The sequence below is a fragment of the Protopterus annectens genome, chromosome 5.part0 (genome assembly GCF_019279795.1).
Source record: "Protopterus annectens isolate FY-2018-M chromosome 5.part0, PAN1.0, whole genome shotgun sequence".
In the NCBI taxonomy this organism is placed as follows: domain Eukaryota; kingdom Metazoa; phylum Chordata; order Ceratodontiformes; family Protopteridae; genus Protopterus; species Protopterus annectens.
In genome coordinates this window covers 1,487,536,669-1,487,556,452 of record NC_056735.1, presented here as the reverse complement: position 1 = coordinate 1,487,556,452, position 19,784 = coordinate 1,487,536,669, and the positions used below count along the sequence as shown (strand labels likewise).

Here is a 19,784-nt window from a genome sequence, read left to right as displayed (position 1 = left end):
TTACCCATAAATCTACAGATATTATTTAGTGGTGTTTAGAATTGGTTGACATGGAGGATCCTGTAGTTATGAGTGGGAGCAGAAGTACTGCTTTGTGATGGTGTTTCTTACCTTGGGTGTTAACATTAGCAGGTGAGCAAGTATGTGGCTTCTAGCTAGGTGGTTTTGTCCACTAGTGACATATTGTAGATATGAGGAGAAGGTGGTTTGTGGATCGAGTTGGAAAACTAAATACTTAAATTTTCTGTACAGAATAAAGTACATCCTAATTGTGTGCTAGCAGACCACTTCAGGGAAGCTTGGGCAGGTATTTAGCTGTACCAAACAACAATAGTAATTCAATTTTCTTCACATTTAAGTGTTAAATCAACTGCACTGAGGTAGTTTTCAAGTGCTGTGCTAATGCCAGAGTGGAATTATTTCCAAGCCTAAATGACCATGTCAACAGCACAAAATAATATCCTAATATCCTAAAAGTGATAATGTTGTTGTGTCTTTCGGCTTTTCCCGATTAGGGGTCGCCACAGCGGAACTCTGGTCCGCTAATGATTAGCAGTAGATTTTTACGTGCCGAGTTGCCAGCCCTGATGCACAACCTTCAACGAAGGTACGCCCATTCACGCATGTCTCCACACAGAAGACGCTTTAGCTGAGAATCGAACAGGACAATGTCTTACTGTGAGGCGACAACGCTACCGCAGCACCACCACCACAGTTATCCTAGTAAATAGCAGTGACGGAGTACCTGTCCTGTGGGCACTGGGCGTCTTCATATTGCATCAGGGAAATTTTCTCTCAGACTATGGACACCTGCTGACATTGTGTTCCATGTGATTATAACAGTACATTTGCTAGGCCTGTATTTTTCTGTCCCAATGAACTGAAGAAAGCTTGCAGTCTTAATAGTATGTACAGCATCCACCTTTGCACTTTTGTCAACCCGTCAGTTCTGTGGTTTCACGAGATTAATAGCTTGTTTTTTATCTTACAGAAGACTACTGTTTGTAACTCTTCTCAACACGTTCTTTTTTAAACAAGAAACATCTTTATTAAATTATCACTTATTACATACATAGTCATACCTTTATATAAATGAAAACAAATCATCTTGACATATTTCTAATTACAAACATCACTTATAATCTATCCAGTCATTGTCAATCAAACATTACATAGCACATTCAAATCCTGCCTTCTTTTAAACCTCATTCCTCCTCCAAAACATTGTTTTACTTTAATTGTTCCAACAATTCCCATTTTTTCTATGTAATTTGCTCCTACCATTTTCTAATGATTTCTTTTCCAGTTGTTTTATCTCTGGTGTTATATTCACTGCTTCTGTTACAGTTGGTTTAGACTTTGATTTCCACTTTCTAGTAATTGCTTTTTTAGCAGCTACCATAATTAGACTCAGCAAGGCCTAACTATGTCTAGCACTTCTGATTATGTATCATATCTCAAAAAAAAAAATAATTTTCTTAGTTATACCAATTTGCTCACTCAGTATTTCCGATATAGTAGTCTGCGGGAAATTTTTAAAATCTGCCAACTCTTCACAGTCCCAAAACATATCATGTTGTCCCTATCTTGCCTTACTTCTTGTTGTTTGTGTTCGGAGCCGAACCACGGCTCTGACTCGGGCGTATTCTAAAGCTCGAGAGTTTCCACTGGCTCGAGTCTAGACCCTATCCCATCATGCCTAGCAGGAGTTACCCAGATCTCGTTTGCCACTTGAAGCTTCGAGATTGCTGGAGACTGGCTCAGGCTAAGTTTTCAATTTTTTACTATATTCTAATTTTGTGGGCGGTGGTGGTGCTGCGGTAGCGTTGTCGCTTCACAGTTAGACGTTGCCTGTTCGATTCTGAGTTAGAGCGTCTTCTGTGTGGCGACATGCGTGAATGGGCATTCCTTTGTTGAAGGTTGTGCGTTAGGCCCGGCAAGCCAGCACGTAAAAATCTACTGCCAATCATTAGCGGACCGGAGTTCCGCTGTGGCGACCCCTAACCGGGAAAAGCCGAAAGACAAACAAACTATATTCTAATTTTGTAAAATCTTTGAGGAAAACTTTACTGTAGAGAAGGCTTTAACTGTAGATTGTTGGTGTTTGTTCTCTAGATCCCTATCTCCAGTTTTTGTTGTTGTTGTTGTTCAAGCTATCGTTTTTCCTTCAGGCCTATCTCCTTCTTTAACGAATCCGTTTTAGTTAGAGGATTCACCCTTTGCTTTCGGCCCATTTCAGTTAGAGGGTTTCCCCTTATTCCTTCCTTCCCCCCTTTCAGCTTAAGGAGTTAGCCATTTAAGTTAAAAGCTGTCCTCGGTTGGGGGAGTTATCATTTAACTTTGAGGCTCTCCCCCTTCCGTTACCTTCCATTTCTTTCTCTTAAAAAAAAAAAAAAAAAAAAAAAAGAATTTAGATATAGTGCTGCAGTTGCGGTGGTTATTGTAGAGTGGTATATTTTCCCTTTGTTGATACTTGTAGCTGTGGTTTTGTTCTGCTTATTGCTGTTTGTGCCTGTCATTACTGTCCAAAGAAGCATCGAAAGAATCCAAGCCTTCTGAATTCAAAAAGTGCGACTCTTGCTCCCAAAAAATGTCCCTGACTGATGGACATACCAGCTGCGTTTATTGCCTGTGAGCGGTGCACCTGCAGGACTCGTGTTCCATTTGTCACGCTTTCAGCACTAGATTCCTGCAGGAGCCCCAAAACAAACTCATATTGAGAGGTTTATTGAAAGGGCCCTTTGATACACCAGTGGAAGGGAATCAGGCAAGAAAACCAGACAAATCCTCCAAACTGACATCTTTGTCGGTTCTAACCTCTCAGCCGTCGAAGCAGAAATACAAATCTTTAAGTTTGTCGGATCAGAAACCTCTTGGGTCTGACAAGACATTATCTTTTACAGTTCCTTCAGTGTCCTCAGAACCATCTAGGAGTCACAAAAGGTCACAAGGTCTCCTTCCTTGGAAACGGTGCGGTCCGCTCCACAGTCACCGTTTCTCCAGTCTGTGCTGGGCAGTCACCAATCTTCCACCCACTCTTCTCAGTCGTCCAGGATCCTCTCAGACGATGATGTGGAGAGGCCACTCAAGACACCGGCTCTCGCAAAAATCTTATCGAGCCCAGCCCATATGGATGTGGAGCCAACTTTTCAACCCCCCCCCCCCGGATCATCTGTTCCTCCTTCTACGCACTTGAGCTTGGAGCCAGAGTGCATGGAAGTCATTGTGGTGGTCTCCCGGTTCCGACATCTGCTCTGATCTCCTCGATACCTCCTTCTATCGAGGGGACCTGGGGGACGATACTCCCTCGCTGGCTCCGGGGGGAGGGGCATCGGACCCTTGCCCAACCCTACTCTCCCTCTTGGAGCTTCGGCGCAGGTGAGCTCGGCTCCCACATCAGCCTCGGAGCCATCGCCCTCGGTGCGGGAGAGGTCTCTCGGGTCGGGATCGTGGTGCCTTCGAGGTGATGAGTGTGCTGTCCTCTCAGACAGCTCCTCCCTCAGCGTCAGCTACTCCGTCCCCTATGGAGCCACTGTCTTCCCTCTCACCACCCCTCCATTCTAAGCATAGGGAACCAATGACCCAGGACATCCAAATGGATGTCCCCCCACTTCTGAAACCTCCCCAGAGCACCCCCCCTGAGGAGAGCCCCTCGGAAGAGGACATATGAGAGGAAGCATGTGGACTGCCCTGAGTCTCTGACATCGGACACAGACTTGGAGGACTTAGAAGAGTCCACACGGTCCCCCTCTGAGGATGTCTCATTCTCTGGCATCTTGGAAATCCTCAAGCAGAGGGGTGGCTTAAAGTCCCTTTCCCCTTCTGAAGACGAGTCCATGTACCTAGACGCATTTGGTTCCCGACCCTCCAGCTCTTGGGTGTCTCTGCCCTTCGACCCACTGCTAGGGGTATTGAGTCGAAAGGAGTGGAGCTGTCCGGAATCCATGGAACAAGTTCCACGGAGGCCCAATAAGTTCATAACTGCACCAGACAACAAACCTTTCCTGACCAAGGGCATACCAGTTGATGCTATGGTGGTGGCAGCGACCAAAAAGAAGGAATTAGCAGAAACCTCTCCTTCTGTCCATCCAACAAACAGAGAGTCCCATACGATGGACAGATATGGGAAGCATGTCTTTTCTTCAGTGGCCTTTACTCTTAGGTCAGCAAATTATTTATCCCATTTCACCCGTTTTCAGAGGGATCTCCTGAAAGGAGCTAGGAGATACCCTACAGGATCCTACAGCTGCAGGATCTACAGATAGAACTGCTTCTTAGCTTGCGACCTTATCTTCGGTAGTTAACGCCTCCATGCGGCTTATTTCCTATGCAGCCAATGGAGAGAGCAGGGCGTCAGGCACAGGAGTCGCCTTACGGAGACATTCCTGGATGCGCCTTTGTCAATTTGCAGAGCCCATCAAGTCCTCCTTTACTAACACCCCTTTTGATGACTCATCATTGTTCAGGCCTAAGATAAAAGAGACTCTCACCAGGTGCGAGCAGGATGGCAAGACTCTCTCTGCTGTGGGAGTACATTTTTCCACACCTACTAGACCTTATAAGGGGGGCAAAGATCAGAAATGCAGAAAAATGTGGTTCCGGAAATCCCAGGGAGTTTCGTCTGACGCACATGGTGATTTTCCCTCCCATGGCAGAGGGGAGAATAATAATGGAAGACACCGCCCTCGCAGCAGAGGGGGTCCGCAGAGTCAGGATGACAGAGATACATTCTTTGGTAGGCCCTTCCAGCACTCCTGAAAGGAGGTCTGCCTGTCCAGCTTTGGAGACAGTCAGGGGAAGAGTGTCACTGTACCCTGAAGCCTGGCATAATATCACAAAAGACACATGGGTACAGTTGATCATATCCAGAGGATACAGTATTCCTTTCTCCATGCCGCGTCTCCCCAGAAAACAAAAATCCATCCCAGATGTGCCATCCAATCTAAGGGAACAAGCAACCCTAGAAGTTCAAAGGTTGCTAAGAAAACGAATCATCCAAGAAGTCCCCGCAGACCAAATCGGATCCGGAACTTACAAAAGGTTCTTTTTAGTACCAAAGAAAACAGGGGACTGGAGGCCCATTTTGGATGTCAGCAGACTCAACAAGTCTGTCAAGAAGACAAAGTTCCAGATGGTGACACTGCAGTCCATACTTTCCTTCCTGGGAAAGAACAATTGGATGTGCTCCATCTATCTCCAGGATGCATACTACCATATCAAGATGGACAGGTGATCCAGGAGATATCTACGCTTCCAGCTGGGAGCCAGTTACTACCAGTTCAGAGCGCTGCACTTTGGCCTCACCACAGCCCCCAGGGTGTTCACCTAATGCATGGCAGTAGTCACTGCTCATCAGTGACATCTAGGATTCCGGGTCTTTCCATATCTGGACAACTGGCTCCTTACCGCCACCACCAAGAATCAACTAACTGAGACAAGAGACACCACAATCCACCTCTTCTCTCAGGTGGGCATCACTGTAAACTACGAAAAGTCTTCCTTGTTGCCCTGTCAATATATTACATTTATAGGGGCAGATCTAGATACCAAAGACATGATAGCAAAATTGCCTCAGGAGAGGGTGTCAACCATTCGACACTAGATTGCAATTTTAATCAGGAGTAAAAAGACTCGAGCAAGATTTGTTCTAAAAGTCCTGGGCTCATTGGCGGCAGCAAGAACACTAGTTCCCTTCGTGTGCTTCCATGTGAGGTTATTACAGTGGCTCCTGTTTGCTCAATGGTCCGTGCAAGATCTACCCATGTCCCATGAAATTCTCATCACGGAGACCTGCAAGAAGGACCTAAAATGGTGGCTTCAGTCCACGTAGCTGACAATAGGTAGACTGTTCATCCTCCCCCAACCAGTGGCCACAGTGACCACGGATGCTTCCCAGATAGGGTGGGACATTATGTGGGACATACTGTTCATGGGACTTGGCAACAACACAAGTACCACTTGCACATAAACGTCCTAGAGATGAGAGCGGTGCTTCTGGTTGCAAGCACTTCACAGCTCTCTCCCCAAGGGGACGATTGCAATTCAGACGGACACGTCAGTGGTATGATACATCAACAAGCAAGGTGGAACCAGATCCTACCCCTTGTGTCGAAAGGCTCTAAGAGTGTGGCAATGGGCATTGTCTTCCCAATGCTTTCTGACTGCAGCGCACATTCCGGGGAAATCCAGCATGATAGCGGACAAGCTAAGCAGGGCTGTCTTTATACCTCACAAGTGGTCCCTGAAACAGGATATTGCAAACCAGATTTTTCACAAGTGGGTCCAGCCTTGCTGCAGTTTTTTTGCCAAATCCATCAATGCCAGATGCAGCAGCTATTTTGCTCTAGTCCCCCCACTGGGACAATCACCCAGGGATGCACTTGTTCACGATTGGCCCCCGTGACGCCTTTATGCCTTTCCCCCATTCCCTCTGATACCCAAGGTTCTTCAGAAAGCAAAATCATTGGATTGCAAGCTTATACTCATTGCCCCCTACTGGCCTCATCAAATCTGGTTCCTGTTTCTATGGCCCCATCTTCAAGAGGACCCTTGGATTCTGGACCCAGTTCCGGATCTGCTGATGCATCAGTCAGACACACGCCACCCTTCCTTACAGAATCTTAAGCTGACAGCTTGGTTCCTCCACTTCCCATCTTAGCCAGGCTTCCTGACATCTCCCCTGCAATACAGCATATTCTAATTTGCTCTCACAAATCCTCTATGAGAAAACTGTATACTAGCAAATGGAAACAGTTCTCTTGTTGGGCAGCCAAAAATGGTATTGATCCTTTTACTGCACCTATTTCAAAGATCCTCGAATTCCTCACTGAAACTTTTAACCAAGGAGCAGCAGCAACTATCTGAGTTCAACTGGCTGCTATTTCCAACTTTCATGTGGGAGAAATGGGTTCCAATGTTATGTCCCACAGGCTATGCAAAGCTTTTCTGAGGGGTACTATCCTTTTGAGACCCCCAATAAGAAAACCACTTCCTCCTTGGGATCTAAATTTAGTCCTAGCTGCCTTGGGTCTTCCTCCGTTCAAACCGGCTAATTCTTGTTATCTAAAATTTTTGACTTGGAAAACAATTTTCTTGATCACCATTACCTCAGCTAGGAGGGTGTTAGAATTACAAGCTCTATCCATTCATCCCCCTTATTTAATTTTTCACAAAGATAGGGATTCTCTCAGAACCAACCCCTCCTTCCTACCAAAAGTTTGCTCAGAGTCCAGTCTAAATCAATCAGTAGAACTACCTGTATTCTTCCCGAACCATGGCAACAAGGCAGAGTATAAACTCCACCAGCTGGATGTTCATACTTGCACAGGACACAGGAATTCAGGCAATTTGATCAATTGTTTGTTTCCTTTGCAGAAAACAGAAAAAGAACTTCAGTCTCAAAAGTAACTTTATCAAAATGGCTTTCAGACACCATTACTTACGTCTGTAACTCACAGAACAAACAGCTGCCAGGAAAAATTCAAGGACACTCAACTAGGGCCTTGTCTACAGCTACTGCCTTTCAGGCCAGACTGCCTTTAGACTCAGTTTGTGCGGCAGCTACGTGGGTTAATCCCCATACCTTCATCACTCATTACAAAGTAGATGTGGCCTCCCGGAACAGGACATCCTTTGGTTCCATGGTTCTAAAGAGTCTATTCCATTGAGCCACCCAAGAAGAAGGTGCTGGGGACATGGTCCCAACCAACAAGAAGGAAGGTGAGATAGGGACAACATAACATAAAGAAGTTATGTCCTCACCATAACGTTCCATGTGTGTTGTCCTTGATCTCGCCTTCCTTCTTGCATCCCACCCTCCTTCCCCTTCCTGGAGGATCGAGAGTAATTATCTATCTTTTGCCTATATAGACCTTGATTCCCTTCCTGCCGTATGAGTTGGGTAGACTAAGAGTTCTTCTACTTATGGCTTGGTGGGTTTTATATATGTATGTATATATACATATATATTTATATATGCCTATAGTTTATATAGCTGTATGTTATAGTCTAGTTTTATGGGTTATCACAAACGAGATCTGGGTAATTCCCGCTAGGCATGATGGCATAGGGTCTAGCCTCGAGCCTGTAGAAGCTCTCGAACTTTAGAATATGGCGATCCTCGGCTCTGAACCCAACCAACAAGAAGGAAGGTGAGATCAAGGACAACAAACATAGAACGTTATGGTGAGTACATAACTTCTTTTTCCAAATTGCCTCTTTCTTCCCTGTCACACCTCCAGCATTTGCTATCTGAGGAAAAATTATTTGGAATCTACTTGGGGTATAAAAATATCTGTGTAAACACTTCCAAGCAAAGATCCTAAATTTTTAGACTTTGTTGCATATTTGGGAGTCATATATACATACCCCCATTGTTTCTTTGTGAATTGCTTATTCATTCTCTCTTCCCAATACTTTCTAACCTCCTGTGATTGATTCTTATAGATATCCTTCCATTTCACCATTGTAGTATTCATAACATTGGGGATCCCCTGCCTAGGGCAGCCCAGCATCTGGCCAGTATAAAAAAAGCCTTAGATTGCTTTAAGGTACGCTGTACATCACATGTATGCTCCTCGTGTACAGTAGGGCATAAAGGTGACATCCGGATGTACTATCCTCAGAACTTCTTTGCCACCAGTCCGAATGCCATCTTTTGATCGTCTGTCTGAATGCCTATGTTCCATTGCTGGTTTCACCAAGCCATTGCAGATAACTTCCCTGTTGGGGTTCCTTTTTACTTGTCTTTTCTTTTTGTTGCTAGTGGGGTTTCATGTCATCCAAGAAGGGTGATTGCCAGTATGGGAGACAGATTCCCCATAAAGATGGCCACAAACACTGTCTGTTTTGCCATGGTGCATCGCACGACCATCTGTCCTGTTCCATTTGTCAGGCTTTTGTACCTAAAATGTTAAGTAGTAGAATTTCTTCTTTGGCATTGTATCTTTAGAATCAGCGTCTTAAACTTCTTGCAAAAGATATGGAGGAGGGAACTTCCCATCCTGTCAGGGAAGAAGGCCAAGAAGTTCCAGTTCCCCCTTGGTCCTCTACTCCCCTTAAAAGACCCAGGGAACAGGACTCCTCTGAGGAGGAATTGGATTGGGATGAGAAATCCCTTGCTTACTCTTCTCAGATTCCTTCTCCTTTGGACTATGGGTTAAAGGAAGAAGAATCTATCAGTCTTGATACTCCCTTTTGAAGAGATTTCTTTTGGGGACACAATCTCCAGGATGATGGAGCTCTTTAAATGGAATTGTGCTCTGGTCTCTGAGATTCATAAGAGGTGCTATGAGTTGTTGCAGATGGAACCTCCTAAATTTTCTGCTGTTCCTTCTGCGTTGGCTGCTTTGTTGGATGCATTTTCCAATGACTCTAAAGCTCCGGATTCTCAGCCCTCTGCTCCAAAGAATCCTGATAGGTTCTATGGGGTGCCTGATCAATGTAATTTTTTTTACAAGTGTCCTGCTGCCAACCCCTCAGCATTGTCTGTGCCCTCCCATAAAGATAACAGAACCATGGAAAGGCTGTTAGGGACTTCCTCCCAGGTGGCTTGTCATTCCATCAAGTGTACTTATGATGCAGCAGATGCTTTTTCTAGGGCTGCTGCTTTTGGGTCAGTGATGAGGAGGTATTCTTGTCTTCAGCTTCCACCTTTGCCAGATGGTATCAAGGCTAAATTGATGGATGTTCCATTGATAATAAACACTTGTTTGGTGAGGCTGCTGCTGATTTAAGTCCCTTCAGGATGGGTAAGGTTTTACAGGAACTCAATCATGTTTGTTTCTAAATTTCAGAGAAACTATCCCAGTAAGCCAGTTTGTTTAAAGGCAATCTCACCTTCCTCCTAAGTGCAAAAAAGGTGGCAAGCGGGCTCTTCCTTCTAAGGCTACTCAGACTTCAGTGCCTCAGAAGTCTGCCTTTCCAGATAAACCAGGTGCTTTCTGACTATCCTATTCTTCTCAGCCACTTTCCTCTTTCTCTTTGCCTCTCTCTCTCCTTTTCCTGTTTTGCTACAGATTACTCAGGTTTCCTGGGTTCTGTCCATTATTCATGGGGGTATTTTATGGTGTAGAAATCCCTTCCCCCTTTATGGGTATTCCTCAACCCCCTCTGGAGCAACTCTCCTTTTTCCCAGAGTTGCTTCAGGACCTTTTGACTCAGGGAACTATCCAAGCGGTGCCTGTGTCCCAGAGGAGGAGGGGGTTTTACTCCAGGATGTGTCTAGTACCTAGAAAGAAGGGTACTTGGAGACCAATTCAAGACCTCTCTCATCTAAACTCTTTTCTTAAGGTGCCTCCTCAGGCTCATATGGTGTCTCTGGATCTCAGAGATGCTCATCTCCATATTCTGATCCATCCCCTTTTCGGGAAGTTTTTACAGTTGTCTGTTGCATCCTGTATTTTCAGTTCTCTGCTTTGCCCTACTGCCCCAAGGGTATTCACCAAATGCCTCTCTCCTGTGATTGCTTTTTGCAAGATTCAGGGGATCCAAGTTTTTCCTTACTTGGACGACCTTCTGTTTCAGACATCCTCTCCAGAGATCCTGTTGCAAAATCTCCATTTTGCCATTTCTGTTCTTCAGAGCCTGGGGTTTGCAATAAACTTCAAAAAGTCTTCTTTGACTCGTTCTCAAGACCATGTTTTTCTGGGTTGCAGGATTCAGATGGTGCCTTTGTTGGCTTCCCTGCCTTCTCCCAAGGCGCTGACCCTCATTTCCTTCTTTCAAACTCTTCTTCCTCTGGCTTCTATTTCAGCCAGGGAGTTTCTGAGAGCTCTGGGTTTCATGGCATCTACCATGTCTATACTCCCTCTAACCAAACTTCATATAAGGAAGTTTCAGTGGTTCCTGAAGTCAGTTTGACTTCAGCATGCTCATCCTTTAGAATTTGTAGTTCCTCTTCTACCTGTCTCAAGAAGGAACTCCTCTGGTGGATCCAGCAGTTATTCCTAAATCCAGGGCTCCCTTCATCCCAATCTTCCCACTTGGCAGCTGTTCACAGACACTTCAGGTGTGGGGTGGAAGCAGCTTTTGGGTCTCTAAAGGTGCAGGGGGTGTGGTCTCCTCTTCAACAGAAGGAGCACATCAGTCTCAAGGAGATGAGATCCCTTCTGCTGGCTTTTCAGGCTTTTCATCCTCTTTTCTTCCTGGAACCTCTCGAGTTATTTACTGAACCACCACAGTGATATGGTATGTAAACAAATGTGGGGGGGGGGGGGGCAAGGTCTTATCTTATTTGCAAGTTGGCACTCCTGGTATGCGATCTTGCTGTCTAAGTGTCAAGTTACTCTTCAGGCAGTTTACATTCCCTCAGGTCAAAACACTGGCAGACACTCAGAGCAGGTCCTTAACTGAATCCCATGAAGGGATGTGTTTCTGGACATTGTCCACCATTGGGGGAACTGCTGTAGTAGACCTATTTCCTTCCCCTCTGAATAGACCAATTCCTCTGTTTTGTACCAGAGTCCCAGGTCTTCTGGTGTGGAAGGTGGACACCCTCTCTTTTTCTTGGAAGGGGATGTTTCTTTATGCTTTCCTCCCCTTCCCCTCATTTCAATATTCAACAGGATGACTCCCTTTTGCCCAAGACAGCATTGGTTCCCTCTTCTTCTGCATTTAGAAAGGGCAGTCATCACGTTACCTCACAGGGTGGATCTACTCACACAAGACAAGGGATCTCTCATCCATCCCCACCTGTCCACTCTTCATCTGACTCTGTGGTGATAGGATTTTGACTCCACGTAGACACCTTTTTTCTGCGGATGTGGTTAGGGTCCTGCAGGAGGAGGCCAGGAAACCCACTACTAAGAAATCTACTTATCCAAATGGAAGAGGTTTTCTGTTTGGTGTCTTTCTCATAACCTGGATCCACTTTCTGTGGATGTTCCTTTGGTTCTGTCGTCTGTGTGAATAGCTAAATGCTGGGTTGACTTATTCTTCTGTTAAGGCCCACTCATCTGCTCTCTCTGCTTATCTGCCTTTATCGCCTCCTTTAGCTTCTAGATTTGAAGCTAAGCAATTCCTTAAAGGCATCCTAGGCCTCCCAGGAAGCATGTTCCTCCTCCTCAGAATCTTAATTTTGTTTTGGAGAAATTGACTCTGGCTTCTTTTGAGCCTGCAGCTTCAGCTTCCTAGCAACATTGCTTTTGGACGTCTGTTTTTTTGTTAGCCTTTACTTCTGCCAGATAGGTGTCTGAGCTTCAAACCCTTATGGCTTCTCCTCCTTTTTTGGTGTTTCATAACGACAGGTTGTCTTTGCGTACAAATCCTTCTTTTATGTCGAAGGTGATGAATGAGTTGTCCCTTAATCAGGCCATTCACATACCCACTTTTATCCATTCTCCACAATCTGCTAGTGAGAATGTGCTGTACATGTTGGATGTGCATAGACAACAGATTTTATTTAGGTAAGACTAAGAGTATTAAGAAATCTGATCAGCTCTTTGATTCCTTTCATCCCAGGTCCTTGGGATTAGCTGTATCCAAGCAGACTATTTCTTCTTGGATCTCAAAAGCTATTTCTTTTTGTTATTCTTTTCATGGTAAGAGCCTTCCTTATTCTGTTAAGGCTCATTCTACTAGAGCTGTGGCTTCTTCATGTGCTTTTTCAAGGGTTTGGATAATAACTCTATTCTTGAGGCAGCTATATTCTTGAGGCAGCTACCTGGACTTCTGTGCATACTTTTATCAAGCACTACAAGTGGATGGAATTTCCAGAGATAGTGCTGGTTTTGCTAGGGCCATCCTTCATGGCTTCCTGGAGAGCTTTACTGGTTCTTCCTCCTCTCTAATTTCTTTGTGAATGTTGGCACTCTCCCTAATGTTATGAATACTGCAACAGTGAAATGGAAGGACATAGTACAGTTGTATAAAATCTTACCATAACAGTAGATGTCCTTTTTTTCACTATCGCAGTATTCGCTCCTTCTCTCCTCCCCTTGGACCATTTATCTTCTGAATGTACTGGTTACCTCTTGAATTTCCTTGGACTGGCATTCCTACTGGGGCTTTCAGTTCTGAGGATGGTACATCTGGACATCATTTTTATGCCCTATGCTATGTAGCAAGCATGTATGTGACATACGGTATACCTTAAAGCAACCTATGGCTTTGCTATACTGGCTGGGCATCAGGCTGCCATAGGCAATGGATTCCTAATGTTATGAATACTGCAAAATGGATTCCTAATGTTATGAATACTGCAACAGTGAAGAGAAGGACATCTACCATTATGGTAAGATTTTGCACAACTGTACTGTATAATGCAATATTTTTTTTCTGTACTAATTATCCCTTTTTTAACAGCAGCTTCTGTTCTAGATTCTACCAGCAGCTCTACCAGCGCTTGCCTTTCACATAGGATCTCCCTATTCCTTTCCCTTTGCCTATACTCTGATGTCAATCCTGTTAGGGAAGGCAGTCTGTAGCCTGCAATCCAAATAAATTATTGGCCTCTTTCCATTCTATTACCTTTCCCTCTCTAATTATTTGCTCCAGTACTTTGATTCCTTTGCCAGTTTTCTGCAGTAAATTCCAGCCCCTCTTGCCTGTTGTCTGCATCCCTAATTGCAGTCATCCCTATCGGCAGAATCCCCTTTCTCCATTCCCGAGTCGGCTTAGTTCTTATAGCTCTTCCCAGTCTTAATAATTTAATTGCTTTCCTTTGAAGCAGTTAAATCTCTTCTCTCTGACTGGTTTGTGCTTGAGTGAGAGAGAAATGTGGGTCATCCTGATAATATAAGGTTGCAATTCTCTAGAAAGACCCTCAGTTACCAAAGAAAACAAAATGATCACTTAAATGCTTTCTCCATCTCCTGCATAGCATTTCCATATTTTATAATTCTACTTGTCCTGTGTTTAATGAATTAGAAAATAATGTAAAGCTACATAAGTACTGGTGTTAGGAATTATACTAATGTGTATTACCTTGTTTACTCAGTGATGTTCACCCAATGCCTGTAGATTAACAGCAGTTACAGATGTACAAAAAGAGATATGCAAATAGAAAAGGAACTGGTCACAATAGTGTACAATGTAAAAAAAAAATACTGTAAGTATATTTATAGTATAAAGTTCAGATAGGCATTCATCACCAACCCTTGCAAAATGTTTTCAAGAAGTCACTGTGTTAGGCAATACTGAGAATACAGAATGTTCTGTTTGATCAATAGAACTATAATCTGAAAATGGAATACTAAACATCGAAAGTGTGATGAGAGACTTAGGGACACAGGTGGACAGTTGTCTCACTTTCGATAACCACATCACCACAACAGTCAGGAAATCCTTCTGTGTGGCACACCTCATCACTAAGGGCTTTTCATCCAGAAAAAAGGAGGTCAGTGTCCCACTATACTCATCCTTCATTAGACCCGTTATAGAGTATAATGCCCCATTTGGCATGTACCTCAGAAGCCATCTGCAACAGCTGTAAAAGCCACAGAAATACCTCACTAAAAGAATCACAGGCCTAAAGCAGATGCCATATGCTGACCGTCTAAAAAAAACTCCAGCTATACTCTGTGGCATATCGTCTACTCAGAGGCGATCTCTGCTTAACATACAAGGCCATGTCAAACTCTGAGCTGTTGGACATGCTCCACTTAAAGAAATCCCAATCCCTCAGAGCCACATGCTCCAGGGATTTAAACCTTGTCATCACAATGAACAAAACATGCTGGAGGGATAGGTTCTTTACCCAGAGACTCCCCATACTCTGGAATAGACTGCCCATACATGTCAAGCTCTGCCTCCTTGGCCCTCTTCAAAAGGAACCTCGATGATTGGATGGGAGATAGGAAATTCACCCCGGGGATTATGTCAGTCGCCTTGCTAGACAGGGGTCCAGAGAAGTAAATATTGTGGGAAGAAATATCCAGGGAATTGTTATGGCTAGGCTTGTATAGGCCCTAGGGCCGATAGCCTAGTACCAACCTATGAATATGAGCAAGGGAATTAGCTACACATAACAGATGTGTTGAGTAGAACATATTTATGAGAGCAGCATGAAGAACTGGTAGAAGAAGAACCAAGAATTCTTAGTTCTTATACATAAAACAGTAAAGTGTCAACATAGAGTTCTGCAGAATCCCCCAACTGACATTGCTCACAAATGCATTAATGTGATACTGCTGTCAGGCAGCAAGCAAATTTGCCCAAGAGGCAACCAGTCTTTGCCTCTTTCTGCACAGATTTCACTACAGACTGACAATACAAGAGTAGGGATTTGAAAAGTGAACAGCAAAGCGCTAAGCCTGATGGAGGCCATGGCTGAACCCGTCACTGAAGTCATTCACCAGGTACAGATGGTAAGATTGAAGTTGTGATTTTTTTTGAAATGTCTCATATTTAAGCCCATTAGCAATGAAGAATGTAAGTACTTATAAATGTATGAGTTAGCGTAGGGGAATGAGGAAACAACTAGGAGTTGTATTGCTCCCAAGAAAAATGTAGGCATTGTTTCAGATTTTTTACTAATCCTCCAACTTCTAGTAGATTCCAGATTGAGGGGGGGTGTGACTTGTTTTCTTGAATCTGCGTTCATCACCTGAGTTTTCCATTCTCGGTCTTGTGCAAGAACACTGATTGGTCCTTGTTGGCTATGTATGTTGCTGGTCTATGATGATTTTTTTTCCCTATTTTAGTCCCAGTTACTTCTTGTTCTTGACTACAGCACAGCAGAAAAGAATGATGGGATGCATATCTACTTGGTTTCTTATTTGTATTATATGTACACACACACACATATATGTGTGTGCGTGTCTGTGTGTGTGTGTGTATATATATATATATATATATATATATATGTGTGTGTGTGTGTGTGTGTGTGTGTGTGTGTGTGTGTGTGTGAATATATATATATATATATATATATATATATATATATATATATATATATATATATATATACACACACACACACACACACACACACACGGGTCTAGTGACATTAGTCTAGACTGCTTTTGTTCGATATGGAAATGGTCGACAAAAAAAGGTCTGAAATTGATATTACTGACAGAATTGATATTACATCATTAAGGTGTATATAGCCCTTCCACACTGTAGTACAACTGCAGTTGATATATTTAATTAGCAGAGGGTGTGAGGGTGCAGGGGGTCTTGCTGCCTTGCAAAAACATTGTTTTTTGATATGTTTAGTTTCTGTTGACCTTTTTGTTTAGATTTTTGATTTAGACTTATGTCACTGTGTGTGTGTGTGTGTGTGTGTGTGTGTGTGTGTGTGTGTGTGTGTGTGTGTGTGTGTGTGTGTGTGTGTGTGTGTGTCCACCTGGTGGTATGCATATTAACTCTAGGTGATAGTCACAGTTGAAGTGACACCCCATATACAAAATGGGGGGGAAAGGGGGATTGTTTGTTGATAATTATGATTGAAATATAGCCCCTCCCTCCAAAAATGTGTTTTTAGTGCACAAGCTTATTTTGTGTTTATGAATTACCAATGTAACACTTTTTTGCCTGAAGACGTATTCAAAACCGTTTTCAGGTAGCAGGCAAGTACCAGTTAATGGTATAGACTTTCCATTGTTGTTGAGTATAAAATCTCCAGGTCTACAGGCTAACTATTAACATTCTGTGCAATTTGATGCATTCCTGGAAATTTGTTAACATAAACAAGGTGCATCTTCTGTTACAGCTTTCTGAGTGAGTTGACAGGGACTTCTTTTAAGAGTGAGTCTTTTCTGTAGTATGTGCACAGTTGACTGAAGCTCAAACACTGGAGAAGCACGAGGAACACCAGCAATGCAGTCACCAGACATTTGGCATAGTACCTTGAAATGGTAATAGTTACTTAGAAAGCCCTATCATTTTTGCCACAGTTCAACAAGTATCAGTTTGCGAAAGAGGATTTGTTGAAATGGCCATTAAGAGATCACTGCGCTTCTGCTCCCAAGAGGAGTTGATTTTTTTTTTTCTTTTGTTGTTGAGGGTCAGGGAGTTTGTTCCTTCCTTTTGATAAAAGCTTAATAGAAAAGCACAGGCAAATTATGACACTAATGGTGCACTAGGAGAAGTATAAAAATACAGAGCAGTAACATTATTAGAAAAGAGAAAATATGTGTATATATTTGTGGTTATCCATGCGTTTGTGGGGCTGGATAGTGGAGTAGGCAGCCTTCTTAGAAATACCAGACTAATGAGAAAATCACAGATTGCAGATGTGTGTGTGTGTGTGTGTGTGTGTGTGTGTACATATATATATATATATATATATATATATATATATATATATATATATGTGTGTGTGTGTGTGTGTGTGTGTATATATATATATATATATATATATATATATATATATATATATATATATATATGTATATGTATTATACACACACACATATACAGAGAGGAGGGAAGATTGTTGGTAAATGCTGTTGGATTTATTCCTTGAGTGAAAACATTTGAAAGAAAGTCTTGCAGCAGATATCTGCTTAATAAGGAGGAAAACATACCACACTTTGAATGTATTAATCCTGAATGTTGCTTTAATTCTGCAAAATGCAGTTTAGTTCAGCTTGTATGAAACCCTTTACTGGGTACAGAAAATCATTTTGTAGTGAAACTTCAAGATGTCAGAGGTCATATTTGTGAGGTACTGTGAAAGAGTGCATAAAATAGAATATGTATTGGTGAAATGTTTAAATTGTCAGTTATGATGCTGTAGTTGTGACATGAAGTATACATGCAGTTCGGTTCTTTTCACTTTCCTTGACCTTTATGATGTTGCATTATGAACAAAAGTAGTAGGAACTTCCATAACTTGGTTGGAAGGTAATCTTGTGTGGTGACCCTAAAGTGTTCTTTCAGGCCATGTGCCACACCCGTCGAGTATTCTGAAGAAAAGGGCACATCCTGAGATTTGGGTCAAAATGCTGAAAATACAGTTTGTAAAACCGTTTTCACCTAACCAGCATGCATACGTTTGAGATTTCAGCATACATTTTGTTTTCCTGTTTGTCTGAGAGTATTTTTATTCATGAAGGTGGAGATGTCATGGCTGTGTCAGTGGTGTAACAGGTAGCATGCTCACATTTGATGCCGAAAGATGCGGGTTCTGTTCCCACACCAGGTAGATTGACTACTGACACTGCAGCGCAGCATAAGGGGTTGCTGCACTCCTGAGTGTGTTGCCCTTCAGATGAGACACGAAACTGAGGCCCCATCTGCTTCAGTTGGTTGTAGCTCAGGTGGATGTAAGAGATCCCATGGCACCTATCGAAAAGAGTAGAGGTCCTTTATTTATATGCAACTCTTATTTAGAACATATTTACAGGTATTTACAAATGTACAGATATATAGATATACAAATATATTTACACATATTCATAATTTCCTTTACAGTCATACTAAATGTTCATCCCTACTAGACCTCCACTCTTTTTTTTCTATAACCACCATCTGATTTTACTTAATATTGTTTCTAAAATCCATTTACCATTAAACATAATTTCATTTATTCTTTTGTTCCATTTAACTGATATAACATAAAAATACCTTTTTACCTATTCTTTTAGCAGATTCTTTACTTCTTATCCATCTCTTATATCTTAAAAAAAATCTTTGCATAGCTTCCCCAATAACGTTTTTTTTTGTATACATTAAACTTCTGTTTGCATCATTGAGAGATCCCCTGTCAGGAGTGCCATTGAAGAAAAACTTAGGCTTGAGGGGCATTGACCTGTTCTTTTGTGCCAAAGGGCATGCATTTATTGATGCATTGGTATGCTTACAGTGGGTAGGGAAGTCTCATGGAAGAAACATTTTAAAATTAATCATTATGCTATTAGTTTTGAGGTGTTCCACTGTTAAACCAGATGACTTGAAACATCCAGAGAAATCCAGTGTTGCAGTACAGTCTCTGCATAATTTTCAGCAATTGATGGAAAGTTGATATACAATACTGAAATATGTAGTGGTGTCGTTAGTGTTAGAAATGTGTCTTGCTTTTTATGCATCTACTTTTCGTTATGTTAAATATTTTATTATTTATTGTACTGGTATGTCATTGTTTGCTAACATTAAAATGCTATTCTTTTTTTTCATAGGTATCTAGATCTGCGAAGGTTTGGGTCAGTTCCTCATGGTGGCTTTGGAATGGGATTTGAACGATACCTTCAGTGCATCTTAGGGGTTGAGAACATCAAAGATGTCATACCTTTTCCACGGTTTACTCATTCCTGCAATTTATAAAAAAATGTATTTAATAAAAGTTTTTTTTTTCAGATAAGTAATCCTTGTGTCTTTTTTCTTTATGACCACCCTGTTTTGTTCAAGCACAGGATGTACTTCAGGAATTTGATTTCATACCAGTTATAAAACTTTATTAGTGGTCTGTAGGCAATTCGTAGATATCCACCATTTGCTAGCATTTAGTGTTTAAGTCTTCTTCTCTTTCAGCTGTTCCCGTTAGGGGATGCAATAGCAGATCATCTGTTTCCATTTCTTCCTGTCCTCTGCATCTTGCTCTGTCACACCAACTACCTGCATGTCCTCTCTCACCACATCCATAAACCTTATCTTAGGCCTTCGTCTTTTTCTTTTACCTGGCAGCTCCATCCTTAGCATCCTTTTCCCAATATACCCAGCATCCCTCCTCAGCACGTCCAAACCAATGCAATCTTGCCTCTCTGACTTTGTCTCCAAACTGTCCAATCTGAGCTGACCCTCTAATATACTGATTCCTAATCCTGTCCATCCTTGTCACACCCAGTGCAAATCTTAACATATTTAACTCTGCCACTTCCAGCTCTGACTCCTGCCTTTTT

The 19,784-nt window shown here is 42.6% G+C and overlaps 1 protein-coding gene across 1 annotated transcript in view; it reads left to right on the top strand.

The window, feature by feature from the left end:
- NARS2 (asparaginyl-tRNA synthetase 2, mitochondrial) overlaps positions 1-19,241 on the top strand; it is a 1,353,496-nt gene extending 1,334,255 nt beyond the window's left edge. The window contains exon 13 of the mRNA XM_044072015.1: positions 19,065-19,241. Coding sequence (XP_043927950.1) covers positions 19,065-19,209 — 145 coding nt within the window. The 3' untranslated portion in view covers positions 19,210-19,241. The remainder of the gene's footprint in view (positions 1-19,064) is intronic.
- The last annotated feature ends 543 nt before the right edge of the window (positions 19,242-19,784 follow it).